At 48.5% G+C, this 27,901-nt stretch overlaps 5 protein-coding genes and 1 non-coding gene across 6 annotated transcripts; 2 read left to right on the plus strand and 4 right to left on the minus strand.

Annotated features, from left to right (window-relative positions):
* SMAC4_14123 (uncharacterized protein) lies at positions 1–816 on the minus strand (the record flags this gene model as incomplete). Its single annotated transcript, XM_066091788.1, has 1 exon — positions 1–816. One exon carries the CDS (start codon positions 814–816, stop codon positions 1–3), a length of 816 nt encoding a protein of 271 aa, XP_065947810.1.
* Positions 817–6,143: 5,327 nt separating this feature from the next.
* SMAC4_14124 (uncharacterized protein) lies at positions 6,144–6,905 on the minus strand (the record flags this gene model as incomplete). The annotated part of the gene is made up of 2 exons (XM_003342450.2): positions 6,144–6,614; positions 6,705–6,905. The coding sequence occupies 2 exons, from the start codon at positions 6,903–6,905 to the stop codon at positions 6,144–6,146; spliced, it is 672 nt and encodes a 223-aa protein (XP_003342498.2).
* Positions 6,906–9,034: 2,129 nt separating this feature from the next.
* On the minus strand, positions 9,035–10,283 carry SMAC4_14125 (uncharacterized protein; the record flags this gene model as incomplete). Its single annotated transcript, XM_066091789.1, has 1 exon — positions 9,035–10,283. One exon carries the CDS (start codon positions 10,281–10,283, stop codon positions 9,717–9,719), a length of 567 nt encoding a protein of 188 aa, XP_065947811.1. The 3' UTR covers positions 9,035–9,716.
* Positions 10,284–16,109: 5,826 nt separating this feature from the next.
* On the plus strand, positions 16,110–16,204 carry SMAC4_14126. The gene is made up of 2 exons: positions 16,110–16,146; positions 16,169–16,204. It is a non-coding gene; the product is annotated as a tRNA-Ile (tRNA).
* Positions 16,205–16,488: 284 nt separating this feature from the next.
* On the minus strand, positions 16,489–24,931 carry SMAC4_07941 (uncharacterized protein). The gene is made up of 8 exons (XM_003350577.2): positions 23,347–24,931; positions 23,039–23,249; positions 22,736–22,941; positions 22,456–22,662; positions 21,697–22,380; positions 17,959–21,602; positions 17,573–17,893; positions 16,489–17,506 (listed from the first exon to the last, which is right to left on the minus strand). The coding sequence occupies exons 1-8, from the start codon at positions 24,041–24,043 to the stop codon at positions 16,682–16,684; spliced, it is 6,795 nt and encodes a 2,264-aa protein (XP_003350625.1). The 5' UTR covers positions 24,044–24,931; the 3' UTR covers positions 16,489–16,681.
* A 1,168-nt stretch (positions 24,932–26,099) lies between these two features.
* On the plus strand, positions 26,100–27,413 carry SMAC4_07940 (uncharacterized protein; the record flags this gene model as incomplete). The annotated part of the gene is made up of 4 exons (XM_003350576.2): positions 26,100–26,141; positions 26,204–26,222; positions 26,293–26,817; positions 26,883–27,413. The coding sequence occupies 4 exons, from the start codon at positions 26,100–26,102 to the stop codon at positions 27,059–27,061; spliced, it is 765 nt and encodes a 254-aa protein (XP_003350624.1). The 3' UTR covers positions 27,062–27,413.
* Positions 27,414–27,901: the final 488 nt, after the last annotated feature.

Genomic DNA, 27,901 nt, shown 5'->3' on the forward strand with positions numbered 1-27,901 from the left:
TTAACCTCGACCTTCGCAGCAACCATATTGGTATAGTTTTTCTGGGTGTTGGCCAGGGTAGAGAGCCTCGCCAGGAAGGTTATGGTAGTCAATTCGTTCTTGTTTATGTCGGCGGCCCACAATAAAGCCTCGTTGGGAAAGGAGTGTTTCACCGCATTGAAAAGGTTGGTAAGCTCGACAGTGTCGTCGATCTTGTAGCCGACGTCCTTGACACGCTTGCGAAGAGACTGCCAGCGCATGAATGAATGAATGACAGCGCATGAGAAAGGCCTCCAAGGTAGCGAAGGAGGCACACTTGATGGTCTGGTACTCGTCGAGAACATCGCTCTTGGCCTCATTGGTGACACTGGAAATGCTGTTCTTGATGAAATCGAATGGATACTTTGGGTCGTCGTTATCCTCGTCCCAGCCGTTGATAGACAGAACGTTCTGGACCTTCTTGTCGCGAATGGTAGAGTGAATAATAGACATCGCCTTAGCGCGATCCATCATCCACTGGCGAAGGCGCTTCTCGTCTTCATCCTTGGTTTTGTCGTTAACTTTGGGCTCTGGAATACTCTTGGTGACGTATGGTTTCAGGCCTTGGGAGGCAAGCTCAACCTTCAGTGCGCGCGCCCAGGCGTCAAGGTTGGATTCGCCCTTCAAGGGAATCAAAGTGGCGGCGTTGAAAGAGATGGCGCCGGAATTCTCGTTGTTTCGAATAAAGAGGTAGTTGTTTGTACTCGCATAGGTTGTGTTCTCTGTTTCTGACTTGATAGGAATCTCAGTGACTGTGGTGTGCAAGTAGACGTGTCTCGAATTACCGACAATCTTCATTGAAGTCGTATAGCGGTTTCTGTTCTCTAGATCTCGTTGTCGCTTGACAATATCTGGTCTTGAATAAAATCTCTGGTCTCTTGTCGCTTGACAACAGTGCCGAAGCTCTCTGGTCGCTAAAGCGATGCGCACTCGGTGTTGCGACAACGCGTAGTTCTCTGGGGTTCTCTGGGGGACTGGCGCTCGGTGTCGCTCGTTGTTTATCTCTTCTCTGGGTCTAGAACTAGGTCGAAAAATTCATTCTTCTTCTTCTTCTTCTCTGGGTTCTCAATACTCGTGATAGCTGCGCGCAGCGATGCGATACGATGCGATCGCATGCAGAGGGCTCATAACCTCTTGGACTCGTGGGCACAAGAAGCGTGTTGATTGTGTTAAGCTCAGGAGACAAGAAAGGAAAAGAAATGTGGAGGGCTAAATACAGTGGTGGTGTGAGCTTATGGACCCACATAACAAGGCCAGTGAATGGCAGAGGTGGGACAGGCCCCACCACAACAAATGATATGTATAATACACTAATCGGGCTAGTTGGATTACTCATTAAACCATTTACGACTATGCAATGGAATGGTCGTAAAACCTATTGAGTGGCTTAGCTAACTAGATAGCATAATTGGTATAACAAGGGGGTCTGTATAGGGCCAGCACCGTGGTTACGGGACCTATGTCGTCACAGCTACTTTCCATGCTTTTCCTTCCCTTATGTTCTAAAGGCATGTTTCGCTTTATTCCAAAACTTTTATTAATAAATTTTCTTCTTAACGAACTTTACTTCGAATTACATCTATCCTTCCCTTTAAAATATTGAAAATTGAAATAGTATCTTACTATTACAAAGGGCTCCGCTATATATAAAAGATACTATTTTTATACTTTTAATACGCTGACTATTATGAATAATTCCCCATTTTCTATATTATAATACGTATTTTCCGGTATTTCTTTTTAAAAGAAATGTTATGAGATAGGACTCCGTTTTTTGGAATTAAGTTAAAAAAATACTCATAACAAACATAAATATATTTGTTTCTATTCTGTGACGAACGGCAGTCTCTTGGGTTCGTGGGCACAAGAAGTGTGTTGATTGTGCTAAGCACAGGAGACGAGAAAGGAAAAGAAATGTGGAGGGCTAAATACAATGGTGAGGATGGACCCACATCACAAAGGCCAGTGAATGGCAGAGGTGGGACAGGCCCCACCACAACACGGTCTGATCTGCCTAAATGAGATAGCTGAAGGTAGTAACTATCAGAGTCGTTCGGTGAAGTCAAAGGGTTCACAACAAGTATGCTTGCGTACTGGTCTCAATGTAATGATCTATTGACTACTGTCGAACTATCTGACAATCTGAGTTCTCCCGCAGTTCCTTTATGCCTGCTCGCCTTCTGCGAGATATCTGTTTCCGGATGTCCACGTAGACGTGAACCCCATAGCGTGTGGTTTACAAGCTGGCGCGATTCGTAAGTCTAGCTCGACTGGTGAGCCTGGCTCGACTCCCCAGAGCCCTTGCCTGCCCAGAGCTCTTTTCTTGCCTCTGGTTACACTGCCTAGCTTACGCATGGCTGTTGTGTACCGGTGGATTGGTTGGCCCATGCCCGTCATTATCAGCTCGTAACATATTCGGATTAATGACGCCGGATCGAAATACTGAAACATTGGTATTTCCTAAAATAGGTTTTCTTTAATTTCTCGAACACTATTCATACAACTTCTATTATTTCAAAAGGGGGGATAGCCCAGTCAAGAAGATCTGAGCTTGGGTTACATTCGGTATCATCTGAAAGGTCGTGGGTTCGAATCCTGCTTCCCTCACTTCCATCCGGGTTTAAAAATCGGATGGAATCTTCCTTGCCCTCCTAGTCATAAGAGGCGTTAAAGATTATGTCGGGCTTACTCTAGTCCTTAGCTTACCCATGGATACACGTGACTAGGTCCGTGTAGAAAATCTCTTCCTTGGGCTTAGCAATATGAGTTGTGGTATTACTAAGCCAACCAATAAGGGTGCTCGGAATTGGAACCTTAATAAATCCAATTGACCAATCGTTATCTCTCTCACCAAAAATCCCGGCCTCACAACACCTTACAGGCAGCCAACCGGCCAATCGGCGGAGAATAAATGAATGAATGTAATCTAGTACCACGAATAAGACCCCTCCTCCTCCATCCCTGAACTCTGAAGATAAGTGGAGGGGCGGGGTCTCAGTATACCAGCCAATGAGAAGTAACAAAGTGCACTGGGACGAGAAAAGGAGATAATAATAAGAACGAACGACAAACATCGAAGCAGCCACGGCTCCCCGGGCTCCCATGGTGAGACGGGATGAAAGTTCGAATTTGGGGTTACGGTTGGAAATGGAGAAGGTGAGGGTTTTCATCCAGTATTCAACAACATGGTTTTTCCCTTGGATGAAGAAAGGAAGCAGCACCGCTTACCTTTGGGTGGACTATATAAATGGTTCTAGGGTAATAAGACAGTATCTATATATATATTACCCTAGCTAACGGGAAATTCGTCGGGAGTATGGGAATGAGAACCACTACTACCGCCGCCGCTACTACTAAGATTGTTGATACTAAGGTCTTCAAAGAAGTATATCATGATTTTATAGTAATAGTTGACGTTTTCTAAGTTGGTTGCGATAATACAATAAATTTTAAGTAGTGCTTTAACGTTGGTATCCTCCGGAAGGTTGTAGTAAGTGAGTGCGCTACGGAAACGTTTATTAATCTTTTTACGAAGGTAATGAAGTTTCATAGCGTTATTCAAACTGTATAAGTTTATAAAACTCGGTAGTTTCATTTTGAAATGCGTAAATAATATATTCTTTATATGGAATTTTTATACGCGGCGGTTAGCGACCATTTTAAGTTCAATATTCTGGAAATAATTGGTGTTACAAACTCAAGCGAGTCACACGGGTCAACCAAGCCACCAGAATACGACAGCCACACATAGGCGGGACAGTGTAACCACAGGAACCAATAGGGTGCAGAACCAGGAGGGCTCACAGACTATGAGGGCTCATGCCGTGAGCCAGGACCTTCAAGTGAGCCAACATCATGAGTGAGCAGACACTCAGGAATACGGGAGTCAAGGGCACACACGCAAGGTATAAAGGGACTACGGGAGAACTGAGATTGTCAGATCGTTTGACAGTAGTCAATTGATCATTATCACCGAGATCAGTATAACGCTACCATACTTGTTGTGAACCTTTTGGCTTCACCTAACGTCAACTAATAGTTATCTTGTTGGAGGTGTCCCGTGTCACGTGCGGCCAGCCATGGCTCCCTCTGGCCATGGCCACACCGCATAGGGTCCTCCCTTGCCCTACTTTTAGACCTCCAGACTTTACACAGTCTTAACTCCACATAATACATCATCATTGATTCGTTCCTGGTTGTTCACCCTGTTCACAGAAACTATCTTGGAAAACAGCAAGGAAACTAAAGTAATGATAAAAAATGTTTACGAATTCCCAAAAAAGACAGTTACCGGAATATAGCAAAAGCAAACAAAGTAAGCAAACTACTGCTATGAATAGCCAAACTTTATGATATCCAATAAGGTCTTTATTATTGAAAAAAAAAACCTGGTCGACGGACTGCCTAAGAGACAAGTTTGATTTTCTCTAAATAAAAACCCTTTACTATATTCCGGGTACGGAAAAAGGTTTATTTAGATTCAAAATACCTAATAGTTGCAAAGAATTAAGAATCTTCTATAAAAGTGAATTGAAAACAGAGTTAGCAAACCCACTATTGCAATAGCATAAAATAATTCTAAAAGAGGAGATTGTTCATAACAAAAAGAACGAAGAGGTGGAAGAAATTGTGATATATAATTACTATATATATATATATATATATATATATACATACTGTCTTATTATGCTAAACTATGTACATAGTCTACCCAGTGGGTATGCGGTACTGCTTCCATTTTTTGTCGGTGGGAAAAACCGTACCGTAGCCGGATGAAAACCCTTCCGCTTCTCTATTGCAACGACGCCGTGTCGACGCCGTGCATAATGAAGATTATTGCTACATATTCCTTCATGAAAGCTGCTAATACTATATGGTAATTTGTTATAATATAGTTCAAAACTTAAAAAAGTTCCATAATCCTTATATTTAAAAATGTAATCAAAAGAGTTTTCATAAAAATAGAAGGGGCAGTAGTTGCACGGTTTATTTGTTCTGGAATGAATACCTACAGCTACAAATTGGTCGTTTACCCTTACATCGTTCTTAAATTCGAATTCCATATAATTCTAGGGAAACCCTTGTTAATGATAATAAAAACCTATTTGATCCTCTCCGAACATAGATTCTAATATAGCGTGATGAATGGCAGTCTGATCTGCCTAAATGAGATAGATGATGGTAGTAACTATCAGAGTTGTTCCGTGAAGCCAAAGGATTCACAACAAGTATGCTTGCGTACTGGTCTCAATGTAATGACCTATTGACTACTGTCGAATTATCTGAAAATCTGAGTTCTCCCGTTGTCCCTCTATACTTGCTCGCCCTCTGCGAGATATTAGTTTCCGGATGTCCACGTAGACGTGAATCCCTCAGTGCTGGCTCACCGCCCATGGGCTGGCTCATCTTCCTGAGCCTGGCTCGTCTCTATGAGCCTGGCCCACCTTCATGAGCCTTCCTTCCTTCTCATGGTTACACTGCCCAGCCTTTATGTGGCTGTTATGTACCGGTGGCTTGGTTGGCCCGTGTTCCTTGCTCATGGTTCGTAACATATAGTAGCGCTGGGTATTGGATCTTATATTTAAATTAATGTCCGAAGAATATATTACTTAAGGCGGAGGAAACGAAAGAAGCTGTTCATTATATAAAAAGGGTTTAAGTATAAAGTCGTTATAATTAACAAAGAATTACGGAATCGCATCCTTCTAAAATTCTACAACCTCCTATTTGTGACAACACGATTCTGGGAATAGGCAGGGCTGTGCCAACAGAAGTCGATGTGAATAAAAATCAATAAAACTCAAGAGTAGAAAAGAGGAGGTGCGCCTTACAATAGGGTGCGCGAGTTCTGCCGAGGCTGACCGCCCAAAAGCCCCCTTAGATGCAGCCAGCCACAACGCGAGTGCTATGATATCACCCCCCTTCCAATGAAAGGCTTAGCCCCAAAGCCGTAAAAAAAAAAAAAAAAAAAAAAAAAAAAAGAACTATTGTACAAAAATAATGAATCGAGCTGGGTTCCAATCCGCGGCCGCTGTCCAGGCAGAGGAAAATCACCCTCGGGGTAAAATTGAACGCAGTTTGTGGTCTGTTACCCCCACGCCGCTACGGAAATTTCCCTCATCCTCTCAACCCTTCTTCACTAGTCTGCCAGACCTGCGCACAAATGACTTTCCCTGCTGGACCGGCTTGTCATCATCGGCATGATCGACTTGTTCCCTATCCTCCAACCAGTTCTTCTCCCAAATTTCCAGTCGCACTGGAGGTCCCGGTTTATCGGGATTTTCGCGGTGGAACTTTCTGATTCGCATGGGCGAGTTCTTGAAGTCGCCCGCTGGCCACCACTTTGGGTCTGGGTCCCAACCCTTCCATTCCACCCGGTAATGAAGACGTCCATACAAGAGCTTAGAGATGAGGATACGGGCGACCTCCCATTCCTCCCGCCCACCTACCATCTCGCTTGTCGGATTCTCGTTCGCCTGCCCAGGTAAAGGGTTGTTTGGGTCCTTCCTCAGCCGCCTGGCGTGATAGACTCGGGCGCCTCGCCAGGTGTCGGGAAAGTCCAACTCGTACGAGTATCCCTTCATAGCCTTGATGTGCTATGGGATTCGGGTTTGCGGATAATCTAGTTTGTCACTCGGCCGGTCCGTCGGCCATCCCTTCTTGATGATGAACACCCTGTCGCCCACTCCAAAGTCTGGCTCGCGCCGTCCCCGGTTAGCCTGGACGGTCTGGCGTTCTTGGGCCTTCGCAATAGCTGGTCTGGCGGACTCCTGAAAGTTATGCAATGTCTTGGCCATCTCCTGGGCCTGACCCCTCGCCAACTTCTCGCGAGTGGTAGGGAGGTCTTCCAGATTTGTCCCCAGGGACCAGTCGAATGGCGCGGGCATTGGGAAGCCAAATACCACTTCATGGGGGGAAAGTCCGCCCAAGCTGTCATGCGGCCATGAGGCCTGTACTGTATCGAGCGGGGGCAAAGCTCCTGACCAGTTGTCTTGATTGTGATTGACATATGAGCTAAGCCTCTGATCCACGTAACACAATCTCCGCCTGGCCAGCCGCTTGAAAATGCCCTCGCGAACTCAGCTTCTATTCAGTTCCCCATATGGAGGACAATTCCTGGATGAAGTCTGATATGAACTGCGGTCCATTGTCACTGATCACTTCTTTGGGGGGGCCAAAGACGCGAAAGGGGCCTTGGTAATATAGGAAGGCCATATCCTTCGCAGTGGTAGTATCCTTGCAGGGACACGTCCACACCATCTTCGAGAAACGGTCTACCATTATCAGAACGTTGTTGAAACCTAGCTTATCTAAGGGCATTGATTTGAAGTCAACGCATATAGATTGCCAAGCGCGACAGTCTTTCGCCAGCGGAATCGGGTGTAGCTTGCCGGGTGTCTTGTCTCGCGGAACCTTAAAAGAGCGGCAGGTCCAACAGTTGTTGACGTATCTATCGATGTCCGCCATCATTCCCGGCCACCAGTATTTTCCTTGTAAGACTCCGCAAGTCTTGTTCCTTCCTGGGTGGGCACAACTCTCCCCCAAATAATTTTTTCTTGGCACCTGCTATTAGTCGGTTGTTAGCGGCCAAGCCAAGAACTACCCTTTTTTGATGCCTTTGGGTGCCTTAGGGCTATCAATGGCTTAACCCACCATTTCGACCTTCGGCGGATGGATTCTGGAGAGTTGACCTCCGTCTATGACAACGCCGGTAGCTCTCGAAGCCGAGCTCTTCGACAATACCTACTACTCGAGGAAAATAAAGGGGCGCCGAGGATAGTACCGTTCACCGGGCACAAGCCGCATCGAATGACAACCACCTCGAAAACTCTGCCTTAGGATGCCGCTTGCCGGACCCAAAACGGCTGGGCCGCATTCTAATCGCTATATCTTCCTCGATCCTCAATGATATCGACAACCACATCGACTATCTCCTTTTCAACTAAGGGAGAACGGCGGACCAATTTTGGAGGTTTCTCCCCTTGAGGTTTCCCTCCAACGGCGTTGACCTCTATTACTTCAAATCAGCTACGGGATTTGTGGAAGTCCGTGCACGGGCGCGGACAGGAGGGCTCAGCCCGAGCAGCAAATGCTGATTGGAGCCCCTAACTAAGGTATCTCTTTTCGGGGGCAACGAATTTATCTGGCTTTAAGCCGTGGTTTGCGCTCTACTTTTTGGGGTTATAGAGGGAGGATTTGGGCTCTTTCTTGTTTCTATTCCGGTAACTGTCGCACGTCTCATGCCCTTCGGGAGGCGGAAGTAGACGTTAAAATAACAACAACAACAACAACAACAACAACAACAACAACAAAAAACCTTCCTGGGTGGGCCGTAGCCAGTCTCGAATAGGCCTCACATCCCACGCTGGTGCCTAGGTTGCCTGTCTCGGGGACCACCAGTCGGCCTTGATAGGTTAACAGCCTTTGGTTTAACTCGAAGCGACTGTCAGGTTCCGTGGTTGCTTTGCTCTGATATACCGAAAGAGACTCGTCCTCCCTGTTTGCCGTCAGCTGCTCGTCCAGCAGTTTCAATTCTGAGAGAGGAGATGGTGCTTCTCCATCGTCTAGCAAAGCCAGATCTGTCTCGTCCGGTTTATCGCCGGCGAACACGAAGTAGCCGTCGTACTGTTTGAGAGGCGAAGGGTATGTTGGTCTTGTTTCTTGTCCTTCACAGTTTTCAGGTCTTCCGCTTTCCTCGACAGCACATCTGCCACCACCTTATCCTTACCGGCCCGATAAGTCATCCGAAACTGGTATTCTGACAAAAACTCTGACCACCTGACCTGACGGCCATTGAGCAACTTCTTGGTGCTGAAGTATTCCAGAGCTTGGTGATCTGTCTAGATGGTGAACGGAGACTCTCTCACTCCCTTCAACTCCGGCCTCCAGACCTCCAGGGCTCTCACAACCGCCAAGAGCTCCTTGTCATGGATCTGGTAGTTCAACTCTGCGGGAGCCATGGTTTCGGAGTGGAACGCGACCGGATGCCATTCTCCGTCCTCCTGATATTGAGACATCACTCCAGTGCAGACACTATCCGAAGCATCCGTCTCAACGCGGGTTTTCTTTCGTATGAAAAGTAAGCCAGAACGGGAGCCTCCAGCAGTCTATCCTTCAACTCGTCAAAACTCCGTTGACAATCCTCGGTCCACTGGAAGCTGGATAAGTCTTTGCACGTTAACTTGTGCAAGGGCCTAGCCACGCGGCCGAATTCGCGTATAAACTTGCGATAGAAATTGCAGAAGCCTAGGAAGGCATGCACCCCTTTCACTGTGGTTGGTTCCTTCCAGTCCTTTACTGCGGCCACCTTATCAGGGTCTACACGAACGCCATCAACACCAATAATAAAGTCCAAGAACTTGGTTTCAGTCACATGGAACTCGCATTTCTTAATATCTGCCTGCAGTCCGGCTTCCCGCAGCCAATCCAAGACTTTACGGACGTGAATCTCATGGTCTACTTCGTTGTCGGAGTAAATAAGGATGTCGTCGATATATGCGTTGCAGAATACGTCAATATAGCCCATTAGAGTATCGTTAATGAATCTCTGAAATAATGAGGGACCGTTAGATCGTCCGAACGGCAGCACCTTGTATTTGTATGCGCCATTCCGTGTCCGGAAGGTTGTCAGATCCTCGGAATCTGGATCCATGCGAATGCGGTGGAAGGCTTGACGAATATCGATCTTCGTGACGATTTTAGCCTTTCCAATGCGGGCGAGAGTTTCCTCGAGCAAGGACAGGGGGTAGTGCTCTTTCTTCGAGCGGGCATTCGGCTTTCGGTAATCCACACAGAACCTGTCCCCCATTTACCTTGGCAACAAAGAGTACCGGGGCCGCCCAGGGCGCGAAATTTGTTGCGATAAAGCCTGTTTGTAGGTTATCGGTAATGTACTTCCGGTATTCCTTGAGTTCTTCCAAGGTCATCTTATACAAGCGGTTGTATCCAAGCTCCTCTGGCCTTCTACCATCCTCGAGGATGATCTTATGGTCGATATCCTCTCGTTTCCCTGGCAGGGTGTCAGAGGCAATCTTGCCAAACACGTCACGATAGGAATCGTAGCGTCTTGGAAGTCTTTCGTTAACCAGATGCTTGAGCTCTTCTTCGTCCAAATCCAACGGATCCCTTCCCGATTGTAGACTCTCAATCCCCCGAAGCATACAAGAATTGCTTCTGCGGAGAACCCCTAGAGAAAGGGCACTTCGCACTATGCCCGCTCGTGGCCTACAAGAACCCACTGGCAACAAAAGACACCCCCAGTGCATTCGGCTCAAACTACGCCACTTACATAAACAGAATACACAATCTCAAGGCCGACGGATACACCGGCGCCCGCGCTAGGGCGGACGGCAGTATCTACGGCATCAGAACGATCAGGCCGGTCACCCCGGACCCAGACGATGAACCACTGCCCTTCGAGATGCCGGGACACGCACCGGCCGAACTAGAAGGAATAAACTACGACAGACGAACGGTAGGAAGGCTGGAGGAGGACACGGAGATGGAAGAGGAGGAGGAGGAAGGAGGGGAGTAAGGGGGAACCGAACGCAGTAGTTAGAAACAACAGGGTTTTCCACCCCCGGGAAGGTGCCCGAGGGTTTTTCCCGACCGATGTACCTATGCCCAGCCGCCGCCGCAGGCACGACCCATTATCATAGATTGGTAGAACTAGGTCGAAAAATTCATTCTTCTTCTTCTGTAGACTCTCAATGAGGCCGTTGATTTTGTACAGACTGGTGGCCCCAGGTAGTTCTCCCTGTTTGATATAATAATCAAAGGCGATAGAGCTGACGAACGCTAGGTCCTTTGGTCGTTCTTTTACCCATGAGAACATCTTCTTCACACAATACGGACCCTGCGGGTCTCTCAACGGGTAGGGGTCCTCCCCTGGCCTTCTCCATCCCGGGGGGAGCTTCCTCTATCTTGGTCTGGACGATCTTGGGTCCATCGTAGAGTTCGTAGTTCATTTGGTCCAGTTTTTGTTGTTAGGGGGACTCGTTAGTGGGTTGGCGCGGCTCCCCATGGTTGATGCTCTTCGGTTTTCAGTTGCTTGGCATTATTTTCTCGGTCTTCGGGTTTTTGGTGGACTTCGCCAGGACCTGCAATTCCTTGATACGCCTCTGAATTGCAGGAGTTTCCTCTTCCGACATGGGCTGACCGGCCGTGCGAACCTGAGCAGCATGCCGTCGTGACGTCGTTTGTCTTCTCGTGCCATCAACGCTTCTCTCCTCAAAACGTCCTGTTGGAAAGACGGATTCTTGACCAACACCACTTCCTGATCCACCGGGATGTCGGCCGTCGCGAGGTGGGGGTCTTTTTCCTTGGGGTAGAGTAGCAGGTTACGCCGGCAATCTGGCATCACATCATGTTTTGCTAGCCACATCCTTCCGATAATTATATTTCTTTTCAGGCTGGGGAGGATAATGATGCACTGGTTGAGAAAGCGGAAGCCATCGATGGATAGGGTGGCGCTGAAGGTTTGATCGATGACGTCGGGTCAGAATTTCTTATAAGGCGAGACGTATCCAGGGGTGAAGTTGTTACATATTGGTACATTCAATTTCTTGATGATTTTTTGCGCGAAAGAATAGTTCACGATCAAAGAAGCATCAGCTCCAGTATCCACTAAGGCGGATTGTGTTGTCATTGATAAGCCGTTATGAGATATAGTACATGAAACTAAGAACCAGGTGTCGCTCCTTCCTAAGCACTGCTCCAAATCGCGTTTCAACCACCCCCCCCCCCCCCCCCCCCCCCCCCCCCCCCCCCCCCCCCCCCGAGGCGTTCCGGTACTGCACATGCGGAGCACCCCGCGAGAAAGGACACGTTTTCGTATGCCCACTAGTCACGTACCGCGACCCAAATGCGGCAGAAGACCCGCCGAAGGCCTTCGGCACAAGCTACGCAACATTTCTCACAAGGATTCAAGCCCTCAAGGACAGGGATACACACACGTCCAGGTATTAGGAGGAGGAGGAGGCTACCAGGGGATAAGGGTGGCGAGAGCCAAAACCCCCGACCCGGACGACAAGCCACTGCCATTCGCAGAGGTGCTTGGTCTCCCGGGGTCAGGAGGCCTGGAATAAAGGTGGAAACACACAGAAATGATTAGGGTTTTTCCAGCCCACGGCCACGCGAGCGCCTGACCTAAGAGGCTTTTTTCCCGCACTTATGTACCTATGCCCAGCCGCCGTCGCGGGCACGACTCATTATCTAGTATTGGTAGAACGTAGTCGAAAAGTTCATTCAATTTGTTCATCATAAGCGTCCGTACTAAATCTACAACTCATTGGCAGTTCGACCTCTCTTCCCTCTCTCCAGTCTGGTAGATGGTTTGTTGGCGCCTCTACCCCTGGGGAAAACCTTTCCGCTAAGATCTCCGCTTTGCCTTCATGACTCCGTTCCTCCTCTACGTTGCCTTCTTGATGTAGCGCCGGGATCTTTGGGGGGTAGAACGGCAGATGGCTCTGTGTCCTACCCTACCGCTCTAGCGTTCAGAGTTTCCTCGAGTTTCTCGACGCCTCCTCCGTGAGGGTGCGCCACCGTTTCGCAAGCAATGAATTTTTAAATATAAAGTCCGTTACTATTAGTAGGGCTGATTGAAAATAAATTAATATAAGTAACGACCCAAATACCTCATTAATAGAATTCAAAGTAAATCAAAATTTCATCAACTAAACTATTCAAATAAATCATTAAATTTGAAATTTATTCATTTATAGAATTAAAGCAAGAATGGACGATGGTTTATCCTTTAATTTTTGTGATGGCAGCCTTGCAGTTGTGCCTCTCGACTGCTATCACAACTATATAAGACCACTTGAGCGACCGAATTGCCAGCTTCGGTTACTTGTATCCTTTTGGAACATAGCCTAGTGATGTAGTGGTCCGCCAGCGCCGTGACAATTTTGAACATAGTTTATTTATTCAAAAAGAATCAGTTAGTTATACCGGAGGATGACAACTTTTGAATTCAATTTATTGAAATTATTTACTACCCCGCTAGTGCTACTTATTCCGGACGTAGCAAAATATATACATTTTTATACTAATATTAGTAGTAGCCTACAATGCTTATAAGTATACACTGATACGTAAATAACTACTAAACTTATAACACTTCCAAGTTACTTAGAAATAAAACCCTAAGATCAATATTGTTTACTGCAATGCCCTAACTGACTTATAATAATAGCACCAGTATAGAGATCCTACAGGGAATTATGCACTTGTAACAGAGCGGAGCGGATGCGGTAGGAAGTACTACAGCAGTGCTGAAGGAAGCAGCGTAGTAGCAAAGACAATAGAGGGATGTTATAAAAGAGGTCTTAGAGAGAACTCTGCTCTCAAGACAGAAGAGCACAGTGGACTCTGCACTGTAAGAAACAACAATTATAGTAAACTCTGCACTATAGGAGTAGACTGTATTGTATTGCTTGAATTGTGCTTGCTTGCTTACTTAAGGATGAATGAATGAATGAATGAATTTTTCGACTACGTTCTACCAATACTAGATAATAAGTCGTGTCTGCGACGGCGGCGTGGCATAAGTACATGAAACGGGAAAAAAGCCCCATAGGTCAGCTAGGTCGGACCCTAGCGTGGCCGTGCGCTGGAAAAACCCTAACTTCTGTGCGGTTTCGAAAAACCCCTAGGCCCCAAAAGCCTTCATTTTCCTATTCCTGTCCCTGGCATTGCGAGGTTCCAAAAGTGTATATTGTCCAAGGAGATCGCCGTCCTTTCCTTTCCGATGTTGAAATGTAAATGGATCGAAAAGAAAATTCCCATTAGAATGCGGCCCAGCCGTTTTGGGTCCAGCAAGCGGCGTTCTAAGGGGGAGGTTTCGAAGAGGGGTTGTCGCTCGCCCCCCGACGAGCTGTCATCTCTCCGGCGCTCTTTCATTTTCGAAGTACTTTTGAAGAGCTTGGTTTCAAAAGCTATCAGCTGTGAGGGACGAGACGGCGGTGAACTCTCCAAAGGCCGCCGCCGTAGTTGTTGTTGCTGTCGTTCGAATTGTATCTTCCCGAATTCAAAACGATGAAAAAGTGGTGGGTTAGGCCACTGATAGCCCTAAGGCACCCATTGCACCAAAAACAGTGTAATTTTGGCCTGGCCTCCAACAACCGACTAACAGAGGGTGCCAAGAAAAATATTTTCAGGGGAGAGTTGCTTACTTAAGGAGTGACTAACTAAGAGAGAGAAGAGGTCTTTATATACACAAACGTTAAGTACCTAGAACCTTCCAGAGTGTAGGAGCTTCTGTAAGTTGGTAGGAGTGCTTGTAGGAGCACTATACTATGAAAGGAATGAACTGAATCTATAAGCTTCTGGTACATTCCATGATGACAAGTTAATCTAGAAGAAATGCTGAACAAGTTAGAGAATCTCAGAATACAGTGGCAAAACTTCTGTATTCTAGTACGTTCTGTGGAGGCTGAGTGGACTGATTCCGTAGAAGAAATAGTTCAATCAGCCTTCTATACTACAAGGTAGTAGTACAAGGCAGTCACAAGGCACAATACTAGCCACACGTTAACAAATACATTCAATCTTTTTTTCGGAAAAATACTGACATTTTTGATTTATTAATTAATAATTAGAAATGGATATTTAAAAGTTGTTATGGTTATAATATAATGATAGTTATTATAAATTGTTTTATTAAAGTCAGTTAGAATATTCTATATAAAAATACTATTACGGTTACAAAAGTAACTATCTTATTTTATTAAAATGTGTTGGAGGTGTCCTGTATCACGTGCGGCTGGTTATGGCCCCACCGTACAGGGACCTCCCTTGCTATAGTTTTAGATCTTCAGACTTGCTCAGTCTAAACACAACAATACATCATTATCATTGGATTCGTTCGTGGTCGTTCACCCTGTTCACACATGTATATTCTTTGTATATATATTGTCTTATCACGCTAAACTATTTACATATTCTACCCAGTGGGTATGTGGTACTGCTTCCGTTCTTAGTCGGTGGGAAAAACCGTACCGTAGCCGGATGAAAACCCTCCGCTTCCCTATTGCAACGACGCCGTGTCGACGCCGTGCCTTCGATGTTTATCTTCCTCTCGGTATGACGTCACCGTCATTCCCGAGGCCCGATCTTTGATTCCGCTGCGTGTTTCCCCGACCGTACTCCCGCTCTCCAGAATCAAAGATCAATCTGAATTCCCTAGTAGCTCTTCTGCTTCCTTCGCTTGTTCGATCTTCACTGCCAGCTCGTACTCCTGCAGTCGTCCCAGTCGCAAAGCCCAGCGAAGGATTCGTTCCGCCCCCGCAGTTGGAATATTAAGTAGAATAAAAAAAGTTAGGATTATAACTTAACTTTCTAACTAACTAGTGATTTTGTCAATTTAATTAAACTATTAAGAAATTACTATATTACTAACCCCACGATGCTGGGGCTTTCTAAGTAATTGGATTCATAGCTAGCAAAAAAGAAGGTCTTCTATAAAAACGATAATAAGTTAATTAAAAAGTTACGAATTGGATTAAGGAGAAGAGTAATAGTAAGGAAATAAATGCATTATCCTATACATAGTCACTTTTAAAGCTTTAAGGCTGAGCTTCAATCCGGGAATGAGGGTAGTTTAACGATATAGGTCCCGTCACCATAGTATTGGCCTTGCGCGGACTTATTCGTTATATCAACTGCATTGTTTGGTTAGTTGAATTATTTAATGGGTAATGTGATTAAGCGCGACTTGTAGGTTATATATATTATAAATTATATAAGGAAGGCGGTTAAGGATAGTAGAATCTGGGTATACTTAACGGGTTATAACTAAGTCAGATTCTAACCTCTTACCCTTTCCTTTCTTAGCTTTAGTTATTTTATCGTTTTATATATATTTGTGGTGCTTCAGTTAAACGTCCCTGCGTTGCATTGTGGTATCCTTACAAGTCTGTTATAATAACGCTTAATTAAATAGTTTTGAGTTAGTAAACAGTTATATACTTTATCGCCCTATTATTATATATAGTAAGAGTATATAAATGGGTAAGAGGCTCAAGGCTATATAAGTTGCCCCTCGGTCCCTCTATAAGTTAAAAGTCTAGCCTTTTTTAACAACCTTTCGAGCTCGGGTGACGCAGTGGTTAGCGTGTTGCTCTTATACTAGTGTTTCACGATACTTGTTATGCAAAGGTCGCGGGTTCAAGTCCCGCCTCGAGCAGCTTTTTTTTTGTTTCGGTTTTGGATTTCTATCTTAGTCCTCCGAGATATGAAGTCCAGTCTAATTCATCGCTTCCAGTCCAGCCAGCGAGCGCTGGTGCAGTTTAGTTATCAGATGTAAGATGATCTTACTTGATATTCCTTGAATTACGCTCTCTTGATCATCGTTTTTTTTTTTTCCTTTGCCGTTCTGCATGTCACTTCTTGCTAGCCGCTCACGCGCCGTGAACGACGTGTCGAGACTCGGTTCAACGTGGGTTCGAAGTACGACCTTTGCATTAAAATGGACAGTCTTAGGTGGATTCACGAAAACTGTCTGTAACATGGAATGAGATGTAGATATACCTAAATGATGATACTGCGAGACTGTCTTACTTGAATCGCTGCCTTCCTCCGAACATCAGATTTACATACAAGCAGAAAAAAGGAGACAACGAGATATACCGAGCAGAGAAGGACATAGTGATACATAACCTCTCTATCCTTTGAACGAGACGATCTTCGTCTTCGCACATACCGCCTTTGCCAGTGTTTGAATCGACCCACTTGATAGAAGTTCCAGCACCTGAAGATTCGCCTCAAACTCACGGGTAACGAAATTGCGGATCTCAATAGCCACCAAAGAATCCAAGGGATAGTGCGAGAGAGATAGTGTGATATCCATGTCGTCCGCGTCAAGCATCAGCACAGATGAAATCTTCTCAACCAGCCCTTTGCATACCACGTCTTCGGCCTCAGTGGGTGATCTGGCACCCTTCAAGGCTGCATTGAACGACACAACCGCGTTCAACGATGCGTTCTTTGCCGCCTCATCTTCGGCTGCTATGCGCATAGCCTTGAATTTTGCATCTTCGGTCCAGAACGGTCGCAGTGTAGAGGTAATACGCATGCCGGTAATCGTGTGATTGTTACAGGCCGACGTCAGCTTTCCACTAATGGCGGCATGCAACAGGGCGAGAACCTCTGCCTCGCATATTGTATCGCTCCCAAGATTTCGGGCTACCTCAGCAGCTTTTTCGAGGTCTTCAGCTAGATAGCCGGAATCGGAAACAGCGGTGAGGTCAAGTGATGACGCAGGAAGACCATGGGCAAGCCGGTACTGGACCAGACCATTCAGGAAGCAGTTTGCTGCACTATATGCCGCTTGCCCACGGTTTCCCACGGCACCGGCTGCGGATGAAATAGCCACGAAGAAATCGAGTGGCGAGGATAACAATGCTTGGTGAAAGTTCCAGCCACCTTGGACCTTACCCTCAATGACTTCAGTATAGTCAGTCCATGTCATCTTCTCGAAAAGAACGTCCTGCAGAGGATGGTTAGCCATAATGATTATCAACTGGACGCTAGGCCAAGCGTTCACCGGACTTACGCGCAAAACCATCGTTCCGTGCACAACACCCCTAATAGGGGGCAGCCCCCGCAGTCCAGTTTGGATGAGCTCGTCCACTTCAGCTTTGTTGACCACATTGCAGCGGCGGACATGGACGCTCACTCCAAGCACAGAGAGATCTTTGACAAGTTCTTTGACCTTTCCGGTGATGGAACCGCTCCTCGAGACAAGAACGATGTTCTTCGCACCCTTTCCTGCCATCCATCGCGCCATACTTCTTCCGAGACCACCGGTGCCGCCAACCAAGATATATGTCGCATCGGAATGAAGGAGATCCTTTGACCGGCGTGATGGCGGGGCCTGTAACCTAGAGTCAGCAAGGACATGATAGCAAGGAGATGCAATGTTGCTTCTGATGGATGTACCTTGACAAGATCAGACCCACCCAGAGTCACCACCACCTTGCCGATAACAGAACCGCCTTGTTGCATCTTCAATGCACCTTCGACATCTGAGATTGGAAAGGCAGAAAGCGGGCTTGCCGGCCGCACCTTTCCGTATCTAAGCAGTCGGGAAATATCGGCAAACACACGTTTGAGGACTTTTGGCCGTTCGGCCAGCAGAGCAAAGATGTCAACCGAAATAAAGCTGGCGTTTTTGTTGGCAGCGGATACTTCCACTCGAGGCTTCGATGCAAAGTCGCGCTTGCCTATGTCAACGAGCCGCCCAAACTTGCCGAGAGACTCCCAGGATTCCCGCAGCCCATCACCAATCAATGAGTTGAGGATAACATCTACCCCCCTGCCACAGGTAGCATGGCGAATGGTAGGCCCAAAAGTAGTGTCGCGGCTGTACAGGACATGATCGGAAGGGAGACCGAACTCATTGACGAGCAGCTCCTTCTTCTCAGCACTCCCAACCGTCGCGAAAATCTCAGCTCCAATCATCTGAGCGAGGCAAATGGCTGCTTGACCGACAGCCCCTGCTGCTTGGTGTATGAGGACGGTCTCTCCCTCAGCCAAGCGCCCAACATCAACCAGGCTGTAATATGCAACGCAGTAACCAAGGGGCAACGTGGCAGCTGCTTCAAAGGAGATGTGTTCCGGGACCTTGAATGCTAGGCTGGCAGTTGCCCTCGCTCGCGTCGCGAAAGCGCCTTGTGTGAGCGCTGTAACACGATCGCCAACCCTGAAAGAGCAGACACTGCTCCCAACAGCGATAACAATCCCGCTTGCTTCAGCGCCAGACATGGTGATGGGAATTTGACCCTTTGCAGCCATGGAATCTCGGAAATTCATGCCGACAGCCTTGACCTCAATCTCAATTTGATCAACTGCCAGCGGCACTTCCAGTGAGTGGTCGTCGACAAAGTGAAGTGTACCCAAAGCACCGGGCGCAGAGATCTCCAGCCTCAGAAGTCGGCTGTTATTACCAAAAGCGGTGGGCTCTAAGGCTCTTGGATTTGTCAAATTGTGCACTTCTTCGTCGGTTTCCCTGTCATGGGTGATGCGCGGGGTGAAAAGCGATCCCTCCCTCTCCATAAACTCTTGTTCACTCATCGATGAGGAAACAGACCCGAAAGCGATCTTGAAGACGCTGAAGATCACGTCTGCCGCCTTGGCTTCCGAGAGAGGCGTGGCCGCATCGAGATCCAGCGTAGCAAACCGAAGCGCGGTTTCCGAACGGATGGTTCTGCTGAGACCAGTAACCATGTTTGCCTCCGGTTCAGTGCATTTGTCGTATGCTCCCTTGACTACCCATAGAATAGCCTCAACCCTGGTCAAAAGCGTTTGCAATCCAGAGAACTGCGATGGCGTAAGAGTGGCCAAGAAAGGCTGATGCAGCTCATTCAGGAAGATGCAAGTCTTTCCTTCTGGGTCAACTGTGCCGAGGTTACCGACTTCAGGTAACCTCCCCGTAACTTTCTCGAGTGCGTTCGCCAGCCCCAGAGCGACAAGTTTCTGAAAGTTGGAATCCTCATAAATGATTACAATTTGGACACCAACAGGAAGCTGATTCGTCCTGTAATAAACCGGCTCCCATTCAAGCTTGTAGCAGAGGTCGCGAGGAGTAGTGCTTTTCTCTAGAGTATCCCCGTTGAGAACAGGTGAGATTGTCAAGCCATCAACTGAAATCGTGCTCTCCATAGAAGCAGCTGGGGCCGCAACCATTTGCACCTTGAACGGCCGATGAATGCCAGGAAAGACCTCGCCCTTGCAAATGGCGCGCAGCGTATTTCCAGGCTCGCGTGCCAGTTGGGTTATGATTGAAGAGATGGTCATGTAGTCAATCGAGGACGGAAGGTAGATCGTGTCAACTTCTCGGCGCCCTGCCCCAAGTATCGGCCAGTACATACCAATGAGCGACTCGAGAAATGCGGGCTGTACCACGGCTTCGGTCAAGTGGCCACCTGGCATCTCCTTGGCCACATCCGTAACAACAATATCTCCTGTTGACTGTGTGTCGCATGCGTTGATATTGTCGAGACCTTGGAAGGTAGATCCGTACATAACCTCAAGCTTGTTCAGGGTCTCGTACATCTGCTGAGAATTGACTGAAGCCCATTGTGTGTCGTCGGTGGTTGGTGTAACAGAACGTAGGTGGTCTTCAAAGCCATTCCCGGCTTGTAGGCCCCGAACCACATCATTGTCCGTGGTTTTGGCCGTTGCGATCAAACCAACGCAATGCTCTACCCAACCTTGGCCAGAAGACCATGAGCAAACCCTGAACTCGTCCCATGTCTCAGATGAGATAAGGGTACTCTCTTGGTGCGGACGGAGACTAATTGTAATCTCAATGTCGTTGTCTGGGATCACGAGCGGCTTTGTTATGGCAATGTCCCTCATCTGGTACTTATCAAATGAGCGGTGTTTGCTTTTCGCCTTCTGGGAGGCGGCCTCCATAGCCATCGCGAGAAAACCAGACATGGGAAACATGATCAAGTTTTGAACTTTGTGATGACGCAGCCAGGGTAGGTCGTCCAAGCGAACGATGTTGCGCCATGTGGGCTCTAGATCGCTCGAGTAGTTGGCCAAGACACCGATGATGTCGCTCCTCGAACCAACCGCGTTCTTGTGCATATCTGTCATACGAGATTCCTGCCAATACCTTGTAGAACGGTTCCAAGGGTATCGTGGAAGATCTGTCAGCAGCGTTGGTGGTTTGGTTGGCTTAGGGAAGTTGACGGCACCAAAGTCAAGATTTGCCCCTCTGGTGAACAATTGCGCGGCAAGTTCCAGAGCGGTCTCAACGGCGTTCCGTTTCCTAACAAGAGCAGAAGCGTATGGAATCTTTGGTGCGCTTCCGCCGACCTCTTTGAGCACCTGCTTGATAGGTCCTTGGAGTCCGGAATGAGGACCCAGTTCGACGAGCATGTTGACTCCGTGCTTGTGGTCGCCGACCGGCGCAAGCATGCTCTGCAACGCCTCACTGAAGCGTACAGGACAAGTCAAGTTGTCAACCCAGTAGTTAGGCTGCAAGTCGGCAGCGTCAACAAGATGACCATACAGAGAAGAGTGAAACTGCACGCCAGTCCGAGCTGGCGGTGGAAGATTGGCGATGGAGGCACGGTAATCCTTGGCGACCAAGTTCATGTGGTGGGAATGGTAAGCGACGTCAACGACCAAACGCCTGTTGAAAAGCTGCTTCTTCTCGCAGATCCTCTCTAGTTCGGCCAAGGCAGGTTCATCGCCGGAAATGGTCAAGCTGGAAGGACTGTTGTAGCAAGCAATCCTGACTTCCTTCTCTTGTAGCCCTTCGATAAGGGGTGTGAACTCCTTCTTGCTTCCTCCAACAGCCATCATGCGGCCCTTGAGCTCGGGGTACTTTTGCTTGAGAATAGGGATCAGCCTGCCTCGATGGTAGGCAATTGCCATGGCAGATTCGAAGTCGATAATGCCCGCAGCATATGCAGCGGCAATCTCACCACTGGAATGACCTGCCACAGCAGTTGGCCGAAGACCCCAGCCTCGCAGCAAGTTAACGAGTGCCAATTGGACCGCAGTACATGATGGCTGGCTAATATGAGCCTCACTGACCCCGCTGGTTTTGGAATCTCTGCCGAGTTCCTCTATGCGAGTAGTAATTGAGTTAGTTAAAATACTCCCAAAGATCTGTTTGGGGGGAAAGGGGGGGGGGGAGTCATGGTGGTGACCCATGCTTACCAATAAGTGACCATTCCGCCCCGAGGGCAGCTAAGCAGGTGTCGGCCAGCAAAATACTCGTGGTAAATGTCGGATATTGCTCGTACAATTCCCGACCCATGGCATACCACTGAGCACCTTGACCGGTAAAGATAAAACCTAGTCTGAGAGGCTCGGTTTCTTTACCGGTAATAACCTTTTCTCCGTTGATTGCTTCGATCAACTCAAAGGAGTTGATGGCGGGTATAGCAGCTCTCCATTGCAGGAGGGACCGCCGCTGTCCAAGCGTATAAGCAAGATTGCTGGTGAGATCTACCTGGAAGATCTCAGGTCTCTGCTCAAGGTAAACCACGATGTTTTTCATCTGTTGCGAAAGAGCCGCCTTGTCATTGGCCGTGACAACGTAAAGCTTGCGGCCTGGCCCTGACTTATCGGACGCCATGATGGTGTCGTCATGGGAGGGCCCCGAAGTTTTAGGACCCAGAAATGGTGCTGCCGTTAGTACAATATGGCCGTTTGTTCCACCAAATCCGAAATTGTTGACGCTGATATATTTTTTGCCGCGTGGCCACGGCCTTTGGGTCACCGGGACCTTTAGGTTCCACTCCTTCCAGGGGATCTTTGGGTTTGGCTGTTTGAAATCATGGTTCGGAAGGATGAAACCACGCTCAAGCATGAGGGCTGCTTTGATGACACCGGCAATACCTGAAGACAAAGCAGATTAGTTAGTCTTGGATAGGGCGGCCACAGTTTGAAAATAACGGAGTGATAATGACATACCGGATGCCCCTTCCAGATGGCCAATGTTGGATTTTACAGAGCCGATCCATAGAGGGTTACGGGGGGTTCTGTCTTGGCCCAAAACATTGTGAATGGCAGTAGCCTCAATGGGATCACCGACCCTAGTGCCGGTTCCATGGGCCTCGACAAAACCGCACAAATTCGGGTCAAGGCCAGCATTGCCATAGACTTGGCGCATAAGGTCCTCTTCATGTTGAGATTAGTGGTTAGCTTCTCATCTGAGTCAGGTCAGTTAACGCGACTATACTTGCTGACTGACCTTGCGCCGACCCATTTGGCATAGTAATGCCGGGCGTCTTGCCATCCTGGTTAAGGCCAGTTGCGGCAATGACTGCCCTGATAGGATCATTATCCTTTATAGCCTGGTCCAGTGGCTTCAGGACAATCATGCCACAGCCCTCTCCACGGCCAAACCCGGTGCCTCGATTGTCAAAGGAAAATGAACGGCCGGTATCCGAGAGCAGTCTGCAACCGTGGTGATTAGAACATGAGGACTATCAGATGCAATGGAAATGTGACACCATGCTAGCAGGGGAAACCTTTATCGCTGTATTAGACTCACCTGCAAGTCGAAAAGGATACCCAGAACTCGGGAAGTATGTTGAGGTGACAGCCACCCACCAAAGCGGAGCTTGATTCACCGGTTCGCAAGCTTTGACAAGCCAGATGGATGGCTACCATGCTAGAGGAACATGCTGTGTCGGCCGTGAAACTGGGGCCTCGTAGGTCGAAGAAGTGCGATATACGGTTGGACTGCATGGCATATGCACAACCTGGTAAAGCCAACGTATAAAGCATGGTGTCAGACTCGCATACTCTTTGATATCTCTACCAGAGGCAGTTTCGACGGAAGGAAGTAAAGAGACTTACCGGTCGCCTGGTGCATAGGTATGGTATCTGAGTCTCTGAAGAGATGAGATTCGTACTCGGGAAAGGAACCGCCGACAAAAACACCTACGTCCTTTCCGACAATGGTATGCTTTGGAATGCCAGCATTTTCGAGTGCTTCAAAAGTGCATTCGAGAAGAAGACGCTGCTGAGGATCCATAGAAATGGCCTCCTTTTCAGTCAGACCAAAAAACGGGGCATCAAAGGCGGCTAGGTCGACATTCAAGAAGTTGCCGCCGAGGGGATTCAGGGTGCCGCCTTTGCCCTGGTTGGGATGGTGGAAACGGGCACTGTTGAATCTCTGCTTGGGGATTTCAGACCAGCCGGACCGGGCCCTAGTACAGAGTTCCCAAAACTCGGCCGGAGTAGCGACATTGCCGGGCATGCGACAAGCCATTCCAACAATGGCTATAGGCATATCTTGACCAGAGTCGGCAGTCCAGCTGCCATGGCCATTGGTGTCGATCCGGAGGCCGTCAAGAGGGGCGCCATTACCGTTGCCATGGCCATTGCCATGACCATTCCCTACGGTGGCAGAATGGCCGTGTTCGCCATGGGTATGGCCATTGTTGCTGATGTTGTTATGGCCGTTACCATTACGCACGTGAAAGTAGCCGTTGCAGCTGTCGCCAGAAGGACTGGCGGTTGAGCTATCTGGCGTCACAGCAATGGGCGCCATTGCAGGCCAAGGAGGTCCGGTCGACTAGTCTCGTTGTCAAGGGCTTTGATTGTTCAGGAGGGCAGTAGTAGCTTGTCTGTTGTGATGGGCATATAGAAGGACATTACGATGGTCAGAAGTGGGCAAGAAAACAAACAGAGCGGAGGAGTTGGACTCTTATCTGACGGCGGCTGGAGAGACTGCAGTATACAGGAGCAACTTGAGGTGGTGATGACGCGGCTGGTGCAAGATTGGACCGGGAACACAGGCCCGATCTGGCAGGAAGACAATATGCGAGCCTGGACCAATCCCCCGGTGACTCTCCTGGGGTGAAGAACGGAGGCTGTCGACCGAGTCCCAAACCTGGAGTATCGGGAGAAGCGGGCTGTTGCGAGGGGGAAGGGCTGCGATCGGACGGCCATGGGCGAAGGGAGCTTTGAACAGACCAGGCTAGGTATAGGTACCAATACCCAGGGGAACAAGGGCCGATTCAACTTGCTGTTCGCATATCCACAATCAGCGTGAATCAGTATCTCCATCCACTGTCCACACCATCAACGAGTAATAGATATTTCAGACTCCATCGCCGGCAAGGTAACATCCCCAGGCCCGTGTGCGGCGGCTAATCTCGCAGAGTGTCGTCCAAGTGGGAGTGATCTGTGTCAAGGCAGTCAGGGGGATTTGTCCGGCGAGAGGTTGGGTGAATTGACGAAGCCGGAAGGGTGGACGGTGGGTGGGAGTATCATGACATCCTGGAGGGTGACGGGCGGCTGGCATGTCACCAGCGACGGATGATCAAGGCAGCTTTTGTTTTCTCAATTTCTGCTCTCGGACGACATGGTGTAAACTGCAGTGGACCGGGTCAAGTCACGTTACTTGACGGCATGCGCGGGTTGAAGGATGAATGGAAGGTGCCCTTGAGGTAATTACAACGTTCATGATGGGAAGGAACAGACCGCACATGGTTGACGTTCTGGTGCAGTGCTGGATGTAAGTTCAGGAAAGTGGAAGGCGAAAGGCATGTCGTTGATGAAAGCTTCTTATCGATAACATTTAACCGCTCTCTGTGATTGGTGGCTTGATCGGTCGGTACTTGTCACGGCATTGGGATGGGACGGTACCTGAAACGAGCAGCACGCCCAGAACACGGCACTTGCCGCGCATAAGTGCTAAGAGTCAAGGCGTCGATACCTCTGATCAGCCGTTGCTATGTAATGCCCCGCACAATTCAAGTGTAAGGGTACCTGCTAATGATTCTTGCAAAGTATAGTCCTTCCATTACCAAACACTACCTTGTTCAATTGACGTCTCTGATTGCCTTCCATCTCTGGCCCGGCTTCAAGTGCAGTGCCCAAGTCGAGTGGAGGGTTGCAGTTTCTGCCATTTACCATCACCACATTCCAAGCCCACATCTCCTCTCCGCGTCCAGTTCTTGAACAATCATCTATCTGCAGCTCTCGCCAAACTTGGATCCCATCAAGCTTTATCCAGCTTCCAACCTCAATCAATTCCTCCACGGAACCCCCAACCCAAGAGCAATCTCTTACTCAATGCCCGATACTATCATCCTAATTGACCACATATCACAGCACTCATGCTTCCAGCTTTCCGGCCCCCGCAATCTATACCAACATCGCGGCGACACGGCTTCCTTGTCTCCGATGCTCTAGAATCTGGATTCTGTAATTCGGTCAAGACCAAGGTCAAGCAAGACCATCGGGATCCGCCGCCGTGTATCCCCCCGAGCGCTCAGCTACGATGGCTATCTGGCATACTCCGTTCTCCGGCACCTAGCTCTGGGGGGGGGGGGTGTTCACGAGGTGATACACGAGGGCGGGCATAGGTACACCAGATAGGTGTATGTAATATTTCCTGCCTGCCATGTATGGTTGCTGTGTACAGGTACAGTGGTGTACAGGTCCAGATCCAGGCCCAGACCAGACCCAGGTGATGTGGTATATCTGATGGCTCCTCACCTTTACGCCTCCCCACTCGCCATCTCGTCGGTTCACAGACTATCTCAATAGTTGCTTTTCTATGCCCATTGCCACGAGAAGCAAGGCATATACTTATCGTCATGAGATTTCTCTGTCTTCCCGGAGCCTATGGCAGCTCTGATGTAAGTACACGCTGACCTTCCCTTGATGGACCGCCTTGCTAACCCGACATAACTCGTGTCAGAAGTTCCAGGTTCAGCTAGGTATGAAGGACGCGAAACAGGGAGAAGCCTTTCCCACAAGGCTACCGAGTCTAACAACACCTCAAACTAGCACCCATTGTCAAGGAATTGACTGAGGATGGAATGGCTACCTTCCACTTCATCCACGGCCCCTGTAAAGCCGTGCCGCCCGAGGGCTTTGAGGAGTATTTTGGAAAACCCCCTTATTACCGCTTCATCGAGCCCGACCAGGATGTGGAAAAGACCGAAGACGATGACGTCCTGGCCAGAATCAGGGACTTTCCCGATTGTGAGAGCCCAGAAGACACCATGCGAGAGCTGATGCGCGAGGGCGTCGCCACCTCTCACCGCAGCACCGACAACGCACTCAAATACCTGCTCAGAATCATGGACGAGCGCGGCCCGTTTGATGCCATCATTGGCTATTCCGAAGGCGCCACTGTTGCTGCTACGCTTCTGCTTCACGAGCAGAGGCGCTTCAAGAAAAAGGGCATCAAGCCCATGTTCAAGTACGCCATCTTTTTCGCTGGCTGGCCCCCCGTCGACCCAGACACCCACCACATGATTCTTAGCGACGAGTCCGATGTCATGATCGAGATTCCCACATGTCATATTAGTGAGTAAAAGTGCTTACTCAAGTGCCATCCCTTGGATATCTGGCTGACAGCATCTACACTCTAGTCGGCTCCTTGGACCCTTATGTCCACGGATCTCTGGCCCTTTACAATGTCTGCGATCCCGATACTGCCTATCTTTTTGATCACGCCAAAGGCCACACATTACCGCGGGACAAGGAAACTGTGAAGGAGCTGGCCGATGTGGTACGGGATGCTACCTGCCTCTATGAAATTCACGCCTGAATTGCGTCGATGTCAAAGAACAGCAGTTCGCTCAGAAACTATAAACGGAAAACCAGCCACGAAGAACCAGTCTGTAACACAAAGACTCCCCAACTGAAGCATCAAGTGAACCAAGTGAACGGTTAACATGGATCACGCTGTCAAGAACCTGGCAACGGACTTGAGGCCTGGAAGAACAAGATATCATGTAGCAACATACTGTAATTGAGTGGCTTTCAATCGCGGCACAGTCTCCCAAGCTACCAGTGTTTCCTAGACACTCTAAATGCAGGCGACCGGATTGTGAGCAGCTTACGACAGCGCTGATACGCGTACTTTACATCTACACAGTCCAGAAGCATGCAGTTTACCGGAAATTGGGATCTGCTCGAGACTACGTGGCCACGGCTTTGGCTGCGCAAGAAATCAAACGGCTAGATCGATGTTGGCGGCTGCATGGGTTCAAAACCAATGACAGCGCCAAACAGTGACATCACATGGAAGAAAAGCGAGATAAGAATCTCAACAGCATCCGAGTGTGAACGGAAAATGGAACTCCCCTATAAAGATAGCGTTTCTGCGCCTGTATACAACCGGGCAGAAGGGCCCAGGGTCCCTACTACCCTGGCCACCATTCACCCCATCTACCGATAGGTGAACAAGAGCATGAAACCGCATTGCTTTCGGTCAATTGAGGCTAAATTGTCCCACGGAAAACGATAGCGGTACATCCTCGCTTGATATCGAGCAAGATGCTAAGAGACGGGATGGTGACACGGCAAGGCCGAGGTACCCGTCCTCGTGGATGTGACTGTTCCATCAAATTTTGGAACCAATCACTGCCCTACTACATGCTGTCGC

The sequence above is a fragment of the Sordaria macrospora genome, chromosome 7 (assembly GCF_033870435.1).
Source record: "Sordaria macrospora chromosome 7, complete sequence".
NCBI classification, from domain to species: Eukaryota; Fungi; Ascomycota; class Sordariomycetes; order Sordariales; family Sordariaceae; genus Sordaria; species Sordaria macrospora.